This window comes from Barbus barbus, assembly GCF_936440315.1.
Source record: "Barbus barbus genome assembly, chromosome: 14".
NCBI classification, from domain to species: Eukaryota; Metazoa; Chordata; class Actinopteri; order Cypriniformes; family Cyprinidae; genus Barbus; species Barbus barbus.
In genome coordinates this window covers 14,170,108-14,183,766 of record NC_136742.1, presented here as the reverse complement: position 1 = coordinate 14,183,766, position 13,659 = coordinate 14,170,108, and the positions used below count along the sequence as shown (strand labels likewise).

Sequence of the window (13,659 nt, the reverse complement as noted above, 5' to 3'; positions counted from 1 at the left end):
ATATGTGACTTCTCCTCGTATACTCTGGCTTTTTGGATGACCTTTACTTTGAGTAATGTCGTGACAGGTACCATATGACACTTTAAGAGTGAGCAGGGGCTTATTCAGCTGCCAGGCTTTGGCTAGAGATCACAGAGGACGCCCCTGGTGAGAACACAAGCTTGATCTCCACCATGCTGCATATGTGTTCGTCCATGCATTAGTAATGTCTGAGATCACCGCCAGCCATCCAGGGGGTCCAAGTTGTAGCCTGATCTGGTTAAATAGATAGAGTCTTGGATGTCCTTTAGACAGACTTCACGCCTACCATTGGTTAAAAACATATAGCTGACTTACCTGGTGCTTCCAATAAGAGATGATTCATTGAAAGTGATGTCATTCCATTTACTTATTGAATTATCAGGCTTAGGACTCTAATGTGAAACACCGGTGTCAGTGACATAGACAACCCTCGGATCACTCATTATATATGTACAAATATAAATATTTAATAGGGTGGAAGGGTTTAGAAAAATAGGTTTCTTTCAAGCAGGACTGACGTTTTAAGGTTTCTTGTGGTTCTTGCAGTATGTACAGAGCTCATGTTTGGTGTAAAGGTGCGGTCACATTAGCAAAATTTCATGGCTGAAAAGATGCAAATTTGTATATTATGCACAGCTCACACAGAAGTCACTTTCAAACCAAGCAGCTTGTTGTTGCGAAATCGGTGTGAGGAATTTTTCTCCCTCAAATTTCCCAATTTGAATTTAAATTTGCTTATATAAATTTGCTGCACTACTGTAAATGTGACTGCACCTTATGAATATTTATCTTGCCCTACAAAGCTCACAGAATTCAGTGCCAGGTATTTTCTAATGCTAAAGGAAATTAAAAACACATCCAAATCATTGTAAAACAGTTGTAACACAAATAAACGAAAACAAACACTCGTACTCGTACAGTTATTCCTGATAAATTCTTGCAAAAAAAAGGCTTGTTTTCTATCCTAGCCTCCTAGTATATTAACAGTTTATGAGGAAGGCACATGTGACCAGTTGCACTAATGGTCAAGATTATATACTTAAAAGTCCACATTGGGAAGCGTAGAAAGAGAGTTTGAATAAAAAATTCTGTAACATAAAAGTCCAACATAACAAAATAACTTTTATCAAATTTGCATCGTCACACTCAAAGAATTTAAATACAAAAGAGCATAAACAACAACAACAACAAAAAACGCATCTGTGCTTCAATAAAATCTTGTTAAAAGAAAACAATCACTATAAAACTGCATTTTTTGATTCAGAGCTCATTTGTGCTTTTTAACTGGTCTTTTCGTACATTTTTTATGAGGTGAGAGTAAAGACAGTGCATGTAAATAATCTTCAGAAGGTCAGTGCATTGCCTGGTACATTCAGTAGCCCTCTTAGTGCAAGTTGGGATATCTGAGGACAGGAAGGCACTGTTCGCATTTTATATCCATCATCAGCGTTCATTTGAAAATGATTTGTGCTTACAGGGTCTGTAAGGGCACGATGCGGTGCGACAAAACCAGTGAAATGCAGCTCTTCGTTGCTAATGATATCATCATAGGTCACTTCCATCATCATCCATCTGTACAGTCTGCAGCTTGGCCAGCTCTTTCCCTTCCATGTCCAGATCCCCACAAACAACCCCGATCGGGCCTTCTCCTGCCCTAGACACAACTTGCAGGCTGTTGGGCAACTGGACATCTTGAGACCTGTAGTCTGAAGACAGGGCTACACTGTCCTCTTGAAGGCCACGTCCAGCTTGATTCAGAGTGTGGTGTACCTCGGTGCCGGGGAGGGCAGAGGTGACCGTGGCTGTGACGGTAGGGGGAAGTGAACCACCGGTAGAAGAAGAAGACAGGAAAAGGGAGGCTGTGTAGCCCAGGTTGCTGCATTGGTCCAGGGGCATTTCAGAAGGATACGTGTAGCTTCCAGACACATCCAAAGGCTCCTGCTTCACAGTCTGGGTGTAAAGCAGGGTTTGGCTCGAGTGTTGAGAAGAGTCACTGACCACGTTCCCCAAAGGAGCAGAGCCTGTATGGGAGGTAAAAGAGAAGATCCAGTTCAGTAAAGGTAGCTCTACATGTCTGGTAAGCTTCATAAATTATTAAATATATGCAATTAAAGCAATTAAAAAAAGAAAATAAACTTGAACTTTGATATGTATTGTTTTCAAATGCACATTATGTTGTTTATGACAAAGTCTCAGATTTCAATTTCTGACAGTTCACAAAATTTTAAACAGTAAATGTCTGTTTTGAAGCTCTTAAATGTAACTTAACTGATCACTGTATCTGTCTCAAACTGCAGCACGGAGCACATGTGAACTGCTCTTCCGCTTTACTAAACCTTATAGCACTAAATAAACATGAATGAACATCAGAAGTTATGTTGAAACAACTTACTGAAATATACAATCTCTCATGTAATAGCTCAATCAGTGTTTCAACCACGGAAGAGGTCAATAAAAAAAGTCACACATGTTTCCTCAGGAAAGTCACTAAGTGTCCATAGCTAGTAGTTAGCAAGAAAAAAATTATTTAAGAGAAGAGCATACTGCAAAATATTGCTTTGGTATATTATTTATTAAGTATTACAAATGCATTATATTTTACATAACATCTCATTGATGAATGAATTATTTTATGTATGTCTGAATACATCTAGTTCTGTCAAAAATGTAAGTTTGTAATCTTTAGAGTCTATTTTCTCAGAAAGGGGAGCTAATGTATTATATTTCGTATTATGCATAAACATAATAATTAAATCATATTTTTTGTATGTTGAATACATCTAATTCTGTCAAAAAATCTAAGTTTATAATCTTTAGAGGCTATTTTCTCACAAAGGGTAGCTATGTTATATTTCATATTATGTAGAAACATAATAATTAAATCATTAGAAAGCAGAGACTAGAGTGCTGTACTTCAGGGTAACCCTAAACACTTTGGCCGGTACATCAACCCTTCCCAGTTTAATACAATGTTCTTTTCTTTTAGTTGGCAATAGCTGCTTGTAACAACTCAATAGAGAATGGATGAGAGAGAAAGGACAGAGCGTGAAGTTGTGATCTGTTTATCCAGATAGGACTCATTCGTTGCTATCTCAAGAGGTTTGCTTCTGTCCCTCTCTTTTTCCTTTATTTCATTCTTTTGGTCAATATCTCTCTGTACCTCTCTTGCTTCTTTTCTTCAGAACTTTTCAGAACTTTTCTAGTGAACTGTAAAATGAAACACCTTTTTCATTTTCTGTGTGCGGTTAGACTTGCTATGATTTCCTTGTAACTCTAGAATGTGGTTCTTGGCACATGTCTCTTGCAGTGACAGCCTCTGGCTTTTGGCCAGACACTTTTCTTCCATTAGGCTTGCACAAATGTCTGATAAATAATCACAGCGCCCAAACCCCCCTCTCCCGCTTCATACTCGCTCACTTTCTGAAACTAGAACCAAGTTTTCTACAAGTTTTCTTTAGCTTCCCGCAGACATTGCTTGTGGGAGGGGGTTGTTGTATAGAGGGGGTCAGGATATATATTTTCTTTCCATCTGACTTATACGGTTTACTCAGTCCTCTTTTTTCATCTGGACGACTATGCAGAAGAAAAATCTGAAACAATATCTCGCAAGTTTTGACTTCATCGACAAAATGGTGCTGCAAGGAAATTTCTATTGTTTCTTTGTATTTGTGAGGCACTGGAGATCAAACTTTGTGTTTTTATGAAGACATGTTTTATTGAATTACCCTGAAAATTATGGGCACAAGGAAACAGGGTTTTGGCTAAGCTATTTTAATATCGTCTTTTTCTTGCTGGATCGTTTGGGCTCAACTGTTTTCCTTCTAAATAAAAAGTTCAGCCAGGGGTGGGTTTGTTTTTATGTGGCTCGTAAACTGCATATTAAAGGATAAAACAGACGAGCGAGAGAGGAGCGGAACGCAGCTAGCCTTGCTGTTATTGATGTGGCCATAAAATATTCATGGAAAGAACCATTAGTGAGTGGTTAGGGCCATGGAGGGGAGGTGGGGACCGTGTTGAGAGACTGCGTTTGGTTTTTCTCTAGCCAGTTGACCTGGACCCCCACATGCCTCTCACAACTTCACCCACAATGCACTCCAACTGCCCGTGACTCACACAAGGCTTTCTTGCAAAACCTCTGCTCTTTTGCACTGAGCTCTGCTGTCACTTTTGGCAAGCTTAACCACATAAATGTTCGTTCACAGTATTCTCCAAAGTGATGATGTAATTACTCTGGCTCTCATGAGCTCACTAGAAGTGCTCGGACTACTTTAGATATTGTTGTTATTGTATCTTCAAAGACATATTCTTGAGATGCAGAGGCACAAATCAGCCATTTTGAACTGGAAGTGTAAGGAAAACATTATGTATATACCCAATTTACAGAAAGAAAGAACCCAAAAATTAAAAATTTGGTCATTAATTACTCTCATGTTGTTCCAAATCTGTATGCTGACAAAAGCCCATACAATAAAAGTTAATGGCATCCAAAACAACATTGAACCCCAATGGCATTTATTATATGCACAAAATATCTTCTTTTGTGTTCAAGTTTGGAAGAACATGAAAGTTAGCGAATTCTGACAGATTTTTGGGTGAACTGTCTCAATATATTTAATAAATGGCCTCCTACCGTGAGTGGATGATGTTGTGGATGGGGGCAGCATTAAAGGAGGAAGCCCCATGGTGGTTTCACTTCCAGGGAGATTGACCACACTGTAACTGCTGAGATGAAGGCCTCCTGAGGTAGTGGATGGAGTGGAGGGGGCCGAAGCGAAGGAGACCACTGAAGAAATTACTCCATCTTCAGCACTGGAAACCAAAGTATGCATGGCCTCCAGCTTTCCAGAAGCAGTTTCAGAAACCCCCATTGAGAACGGAGCATAAGACACAGAAGACCCACCTAACAGCCTCTCCTGATTGTGATGGGAGACCCTCTGGGGATCAAAGGTCAGGAAATGACCACTCGTGGTGCCAAGTCCATTCAGGAGAGCATTGCTACTGTGTGACTGAACGTAGGCTCCACCGTTGATGTAGTGAGCATTCATGCTTGCTAGATCACCGTTAAAACTCATTCCACCAGCTATGTGTGAAGGCATTTTGACATCTCCAATTTGTTGGATGACGGTTGTTCCTCCATCCGAGTAAACCATAGGGGGGACTGTTCCGTGTGCGACTGAGCTAGAGGAGCCACTGGAGAGGGGACGTGGTGACAAGTCCTCCTGGCCTTTACTGGACTCATCTTCTGTACTGTGATTGCCATCTGACTCACTGAAAAAATAACCATTTTTTAAGAAACAGACCAATGGTTTATTTATTGCTTTGGTGCTAAACAATTGTGTTTGGCATGAGATCCTGCTTTTCTACAAAGCCATCAACAATTTGCAGTCTTATGAATTTGGTTTGTTCATTTTGAATTGTTGCAGATTGCTACATATTAATTGAAGAACTTTAACTTAATTTACTAACAGTATTAAAATGCCCATAATCATTTGAAAATCTATCTGGTAAACTGGTAAACTCGTGTACTTTAAATCTGTCAAAAAAATTAATAAATACATTTCCAATTGATTTCTCAGTTTATTTGTTTCTCTCATAATCAGTGAATTAAAAATACTTTGGAATTTCACGATGAAGAAAGTGTGTACTAAGGCATGCCACTCACTGTTCTATCAGTAGCATTATATGCACTTGTGTTGAAACACTTTAGGAAATAAACTTTTTAAACCAATTGTCCATCTTTAAAGCACATTGCAATCACAAATAGTTAAAGTCGACCTCTTGTGAGCTTCTAAAAGCAGACCCCTATAATAAAAATAATTTTCTGTAAATATCTCAGTCATCATTGTAAAGTGTACCTCTTGCCCCCGGGGGTCAAAAATCAGATAAAAGGATCTGAGCTCTTGGAGGCATTTGGTGGGTCTCTTTACAGACTATGACAGCTGCGGGTGCATCGCTCGAGCAGCCAAGCCGCATCTATACAAAGATCTTTTTGACACTACAAGCCGTTGGTCTTTTCTCGTCCAGAGAGCTCCCATAAGGAGTTCATGGACATCTTTGTTCAAACAATGAGTAATTATCTTTGTCAGGGTCTGACAGTGCAACATCAAAGCAGCGCTTACTCTTGACGCTGACGGAAAAGCCTGACCTCCCTTATTTACGAGACTCAAGATTTATTATTTATGATAAAAGCAGCATTTTGCGGGCATAATGGTTAAGGGGTATGTCCACCTCAGTTTGAAACTCTGAACGATCTGCAAGCAAAAGTTTACAAATACTTCTTATCTGCCTCAGATGCCTCAAGCTGTGAATAGGATTTTGGCCACGTCAGGAGATTGAGTGCAGATCTCTCTGACTGATTATCAGGGTGGGACAATGGCTTTAAAATACAGAAACAAACATAGACAATGGCTATGGTAATGTAATGACTGATCATATCTAAAGTAAACCTAGGGTCTGTTGAGGTTGTATTTGAAAGCAGCAACATGCATGTTAAAATGTTTGTCAGGTCTTTTGTTTTGCTTAACCAATTAAAATTAAAATGTGACCTTTTAAATAAAATCTGCCCATTTATGAAATGTCTACATCGTTAAAAGAGGCTTGAGGTGAACTAATAACTCAAAATGTGGGAATGAATAACTTGTTCAAATAGCGTTTTTATACTTCAAAAAATGTAGGCTACTTTTTAAAAAATGTCTAGACTCATCTGAACGATCTACAGCGCATCATAAACTTTTTAATTTTTAAAGTACCATAACCAACTCAAGAAGCCAAAAGGGCTTTAAATAAGTAGGCTTTCTTTGATGAACCAGTGAAGAACCTTTTATTTTTAAGAGTAAACGCGTCACGGTCTCCACGTTCTTCAAAACTGCACATCATTGAAGCGTTCAAAGCTTCGTATTTCAAAACATGGTGAAACGTGTCCTCCAGTCGCTCTCGCGAATTCCATCATACGTTTTCCGCTCTCGATTAACGACTTAAATATTACTGCGGCTTACCTTTTTGACTGCGCCTCGGATGGATTTCTGTCTCTCTGCCTCCTGTTTTTGAACCAGTTGCTGACCTGCGTCAGAGAAAGTCCTGTCATTTTGGCCAGATTTCGTTTCTCGGCTGGAGATGGGTACCGGTTCCGCTTGTACATATCCTTCAGCGCGTTCCTAGACCTCTCTTTGAAACAATACACGGTCTCCTCTCCGTCCCAGATAGTCCGAGGCAGCGGATATTTCCTGCGTAAGCGATACTTGTCCACGGCACCCAGCGGTCTGCCCCGCGCCTTCTCCGCTTCGATGTAGCGCGCCTTGTACCACATATCCTGCAGAGGCGAGTGGTTTGACGGACTGAAACTGTGGTTCTCCAGAATGCAGTAGAGCTCTTGGTAGCGGGCCTGGTGGAACGCGACTATCGCTTGCGCTTTCAGGATGCTCTCGTTCCCCCGCAGCAGGTCACTCTGCGGCAGTGACCAGAGGAACCTGGCCAGGCGCTCCACGTTCCCACCCTGCAGCAGCGCTTCGCAGACGCATGCGACCTGCTCGGGGGAGAAGGCCAGGGAGGCCGGTGAGCAGTTCAAAAGTTCGGCACTCTCCATCGGCAACTCCGCGGGGTCCAGCACTGACAGCTTGACACTCCCACGATTCTCCCTCTTGATCTCATCGGCACTAATGACCTTGCTTGAGGAAGAAGACATTTTGAGCGCGTCCTGATAAGTCACTCCTCTGGGTTTCAGGCAGCACATCAGGCGATCGGGTTTCGCCCCTCCATCCAAGCACGATCAGGTATCTGGCCGCTGTGTGATGTGGATAATATCTGGCGTCCCCCGTTCCACCACAAGTTTAACTCCACAGCCCACGTTGGAAAGGAGTCCAAGTCCTGAGCGCGTTTTGATTCGCCGCTCTGCCCCTGCGGGGAGGAGCGACTGGGATGTGAAGACAAATGTTTGCGCTGGGAACGTCCATCAAGCGTGCAGTAGGAACGCGGGTACCTGCGAAAGGTAATGCGGGCTGCACTACGTCCACACGTACACAATACACGCACGAGATTTCACATTTTCAAATGTACAAAATAGTTGCTTCCTTGTGTCATCACTCAGTAGATACTCTAAGAAATTACCAAAACATGCCTTCTCTTGAAGAGAACAGTATAATTTTTTTTAAATGACAAATTGTATGCTAATTGAGATCATTGCATGACCATCACCTTCCAGAGGCGATAGTCGAAGTTATAAGGCACTATGTCAAATATGAAGGATTTACAGTTGAAAACAATCTTTGATATATACAAGAGTAAAATTAATGTCATGATGATCATGAATGAATAAGCAGATGATGTCTTGTTTAGTGATATAAAGTATCCAGCTTTTACTGGCTTTCATCCATATGTTTAAAATACAAATATCATGAGCAGATGGGGAGGGTTGTAACATTTTCCATTTTACTTGTCTATATTTGCTTCAGCCGCAAGTATGATTCAGACACACACACACAAAATTTAATGTTTTAACATTTTTAGCCTGCTTCATGTTTTTATATATTTTATTTGCTGAACTATTTACTATTATTATTATTATTATTATTATTATTATTATTATTATTTAAATGTTTAAATTATTTAAAAGTGAAATGATGGTAAAAATGTCCATTTATACACAAGATTTTAAACAGGTATTGGGGTAGGGTGTTACAACACCTCTCTTTGTACTTGACATTAATTTACACAGTTTTGAGTTAATTTTTATATTTATAGTTTATAGCAGATACATATGGGAATATTATATCAAAGTTTAATAAGTTTCAGTGACTTAGACTAAATGTGCTGCAACACTCTTCTATTTGACATTTTTGTCCGAGCCAATTCATTGCTTAATTTCATCATGTATGTTTTGGAGAGATGAACCATTATTATCTAGAAAGCTTCACCTCCAACAACGAAATAATAGCTAAATGCAAAGCTAGTTAGTCATCTATTGTTTGCAGGTATAAGAAGCAGATTTTCTGAATCTCAGATGTAGCACTGCGACTCTTCCAACTGTTTATGTCTGTCCATTTGTCAGACAGGCACTGACAATCTGCCTCTTGATTGCACTCTTTTTTTCAGTTTGTCATGCTGTTTACTGGAAACCGAAGGTCTGAATGGGAGCCAGCAACCGCAACAGCTGAGAGGAGGCCCCAGAAACCTCTCACAAAAAGCAAAGGGAAGCTTGACATGATTGCATCCCTAAAATTAAACCCAGTATAAACAGAATACCTGGCAGCCGCTCTGGGCACGACCCTGCATTCACATGCTCTTTGGTATGATGGTGGCACGTAGGTACGTAGGTATCAGACTTTATACTGGTCAGTGATTTTAGAAGCCCATGCCTGTCCCTGGGGAAAGGTAGTAAACTATGTCTATCTTCAGCCATATCAGGAATGGACTATGTAATGATGAGAGCGGTCATGAAGCTGTGTTATTGTGTGTTACAAACATCAGGATAAGACCTCTATGTAACCTTGGGAGAGCACAGCTGTAAAATGGCCACATTATTGCCTTTATCCCTTAGATTCCCAGTTTAGATTAGGTGAAGTGTTGCCTGTTGTTGTGGGCTGAATATTCTAAAGCATCGTCATTTGCACTTTGTCAAGTTTTGTAAGTTTGTTGTAGCTATACAAACTTAAATTTTTCTAATTTCATGTTATCTGTAATCAGGGTATGATGAAATTTTGTGATATGAAGCGTTTCATTACAGTCAATCAATGTCAACAGAGCTGCATATATATGTGAACACTCCTAAATTTTTACATGATTTTTGTTTTACATGCTTTTCACTGCTTTTTTTTTTGCTTCATTCCTATTGTTAGTTTCTGGACACTGGCTTCTTGGGTGGCTTGTGAAGATTTTCCTGGTTGAATCCTTGTGCAAGAGCGGGATGATAAGTTTGTCATCCTGCCAATTTAAATCCTCAATATACCTGGAGCTTCAGCAGATGATCCAAAACACATGCAACCAAATCCATCACAATGCTTCAGCCAAAATATACCAAGCAGAGAGAGACAAAAGGAATGAAGACTCATTCCTTCATTCATTCATTGATTCATTCAGCGATTAATTAATAAATTGTATTTAATTATTTGTTATTATTATTATTATTTTATATTTTCTCTCTATATATTTATATATAATATAATAAATATTTATTTATATTGTTAATATTTATTATTATTTTGTATTGTTTATTTATTTATTATTGCTTTTATGTATTTTTTTTATTTTTTATATCAGATTGATCATAATGTCAAAACTTCTTAGGTGGATTATTTTATTTTTAATATTATGTTATATTGTATTTTATTCTTTTAAAATGCATTTTATATTATTGCTTTTATTTATATTATTTATGCCAGACTCATCAAAATGTCAAAGCTCCTTAGGGGGTTTAGATATGTTCATCATTTGATGAACAACTTTTTATGTTCTTGATGTCAAGGTATAGAGAGTGGATCCCTATTTGTCTAAAATATGGTCACCACCCGCTGTCTGTTTCATTGCTTGTGGCATCTCCACATGTGCAGCACTATGGCCATGAATGAATCCTTTGTGGCACTGCAAATGCACAGAAGCAACCCACCCCAACCTCTTTGCAACATCCACCCTTCCCTCCATATGTTCCCAATACATCTAAACCTGTGGCCTGGGGGGGCTCCCACTAAGCACCTGCCCCTGCCCAGGCTACAATGGGGGCTATTCTTCAGGAGGGATGGACAGTATATCATTGATGATGACTTAGGAATATCAGCAAAATATGAGGGAGTGGGTTAGGTGACCTTTTATAGTTTTTATGAAGGTGATGGTCTGTGAGTGAGCTGATGTGTGCATTTGTATGAGCGTGTGTTTGCCTATGTTCTTTGTGCATATGTTTGTGCACGTCTTTTAGTTTCCCCCATGTCTGGTTTTACCAGTCTTACAAAGGGGAGTTTTTCAGTTTGTTCGCACTACGCAGTGAATGGTTATCTGTTTGATCAATGCTTGCTAAACGTAGGATAAAATGGCCTTGATTTGACTGTAATGCTGAGTTTAGGATGGAATGTAAGCAAAACGAGCCAGCGCAAGCATTTTTTATTTCTTCTGACAGAGGTTTGGCACAGCATCTTCAGATATGCTTGTCTTTAAAAATGATCAATTTAACTTGCTTCACAGTTTGAACAGAGTTCAGCTTCCTCACTTCACCAGAAATGATCTCATCATGGCTGTAAGTTTACGGCTGAGTGTCCTGATGGTTATGAAGGTTTAATAAGAATGCCAGAGTCAACAGACACTTTGATGTAGTCGTTGGATATTTTGAAATCATTAGTCAAAGCTTGTTCACACAAAGGATGTTTTAATTATATTTCTATGGAAGTCCACACCACAGCTATAATGATAATGACGCAGGGGAACAATGTTGTTTGAAATCAGGGTACATTTACACAATAGCAATTTTACTAAAACAGAAAAATTCTCCTTTGCATTTTTGAAACATTTTGTGTACAGACGACAACATTGTCAAAAGGGGTCCCTTTTATACAGATCCATGAAAATTACAAAAAATGCTGAATTATGCATGCCAGGCCAGTACCTGGTGATGTCACTTTGTAAAAGAAACAATACGCACCTGCACACATACAAATATCTATAGAGTGAACAGGTAATACACATGTGGATGACAATACCGTTTTCACAAATTAGCATTTTCTTAACTTACATGGAGACGGTAACGGTATCATTTTTAAAAACTTGCACTTTACAACCTGTTTTCAAAAGTTTGCGTTTCTAGGCTGCTTAAAATGCAGTTTGCAGTTTAAAACTGTTTTGTAAAGACAGTTTAAGAACAATTTTTCCAGCTGATGAACAATAAAAACTTTTAAAGCCAATCAGCATTCAACCGACATTTAAAGAGCTAGACGCTATAACTGCACTCTCACTTATAATAAACAGAGCATTATCATTTGTTGTTGTGGATACTAATATTGTTATTGTTACGGTTTAGTTATTGTTCTTGGTGTAAAGGACCTTAACTTTACGAGAATAGGGAAATCCAAAGCAGTTATGGTGATAGCAACACAGAGAAATGACATTGTTGGAATAACTTCCGGAAATATTTTTTTCCAGCTGATGAATGTTAAAAACATTAACAGCCAATTAAAATCCACCCTTGTTTAAAGAGCTTGTGAATGTAAAGCAGCAGGCGACAAAACTGCGCTCTTGCTTAAACTGAACATTATCATGATGTAGACGTTAATATAGTTAGTTATCTTTTTGATTATCGTTCTTCGTGTGACTGTGCTTGAATTCAATGAGAATTGGACATTTCACGGCCATAATGGTAACAACACAAGAACAATATCACTGGAATATTATATCATAATAATATGATTTTTTCCAGCTGATGAACAATAAATACATTGACAGCCAATCAGAATCCAGCTCGAGCATTTAAAGTGGCAGACTTATAATAAACAGAAAGATATTGTCCGTTGTTACGGACGCTAATATAGTTATCATCCTTGGTGTGAACGGCTTTAAGAGTGTGCGTGGTATGTGCATTAGCAGGAGTATGTTTGCATTAGTGTGTGCATCTCTGTATGCTCAGGACCTGTTCAATGGGTAGTTCTGACAGACAAGGAAATAAACAGATACTTGGAATGCCACAAGGGTAAATACACTTATTTAAGGTGAGCCGCCCCACTGCGGAAACTGTCTCTCAGAACTTTTATCATGTTGTCAAGGTGATGATGACCACCATGGCTGACTGATTGGTATCAAATATATTGCGTAGGCGCTTTGTAGGTGTTACATTTTCCACCACTTAAATTGATTTCTAAAGAAATAAGTGTCTTGTCAAAACCTGCTGGCAATCTCTACCAGTAAATACCATCAGATGAATGTTCTGACCTCTAGGTCTTTGCGGCACGCATACATGTGTTTAATCTAGTTGTCACTTTCTGCAGGAGGGTAAAAACTGACTTCAGCCTTCTAAGAATGATTGACAGTGGGACAAGCCATAGCCTTGAAGAATGTGCTTTTTGTTTTTTTGTTTCAGTCATATTGCCTTTTAGGTTGTTGCAGCTAATCATCAACAGCTAATCTTGCACTCCGTATATCAAGTTAAGAGTCTTGCTACCTTTTGGCAAGGGTCCTGCCGTCTGTCATCACTTATTGTCTCTTAATAAATATAATTAAATGCAATTTCAACTGTCTTATCTGCAAATAGAAAGGCGTGAAGTTAGAGGTCACACAAAAACCACTGTTGTGAGTCAGTGAAAGGGAAAATCACCTAATCAGTCCTATAGTCACTATAGTATAGTATAGTGTTCAGCCATATCAGATTCCACCAATGAATATGAACAGCCGCAGATAAGATGTTAAGATTATGCCTTTGAACACTGTAATGATATATGACATACATTCATTGTCAAATTCAGTGACGTTACTAATGGCAACAAATATAGCTGAAACGTTAAAATGACAAATATGTCACTAGTATATTGTAGTCTCTCATCTGTGATGACTATGCAATATTTTGTATTGCCAACAAATCTTCCATTCCCAGGCCTCTCTGTCCAGGGTGTGTCTTAACCTTGTGTACTGTCAACAACAAAGGAGGGTCACACACACACACACACACACACA

At 39.1% G+C, this 13,659-nt stretch overlaps 1 protein-coding gene across 1 annotated transcript; it reads right to left on the bottom strand.

The window, feature by feature from the left end:
- Positions 1-465: 465 nt before the first annotated feature.
- LOC306880280 (homeobox protein SIX4-like) lies at positions 466-7,855 on the bottom strand. The gene is made up of 3 exons (XM_079433723.1): positions 7,017-7,855; positions 4,652-5,289; positions 466-2,042 (listed from the first exon to the last, which is right to left on the bottom strand). The coding sequence occupies exons 1-3, from the start codon at positions 7,748-7,750 to the stop codon at positions 1,567-1,569; spliced, it is 1,848 nt and encodes a 615-aa protein (XP_079289849.1). The 5' UTR covers positions 7,751-7,855; the 3' UTR covers positions 466-1,566.
- Positions 7,856-13,659: the final 5,804 nt, after the last annotated feature.

Coding starts and splice junctions, on each gene's coding strand:
- LOC306880280 (XM_079433723.1), bottom strand. CDS start 7,750: ATGTGCTGCCTGAAACCCAGAGGAGTGACTTATCAGGACGCGCTCAAA. Junction 5,290..7,016: donor TCCGAGGCGCAGTCAAAAAG/GTAAGCCGCAGT, acceptor TTATTTTTTCAG/TGAGTCAGATGGCAATCACA. Junction 2,043..4,651: donor CACAACATCATCCACTCACG/GTAGGAGGCCAT, acceptor CCTCCCATACAG/GCTCTGCTCCTTTGGGGAAC.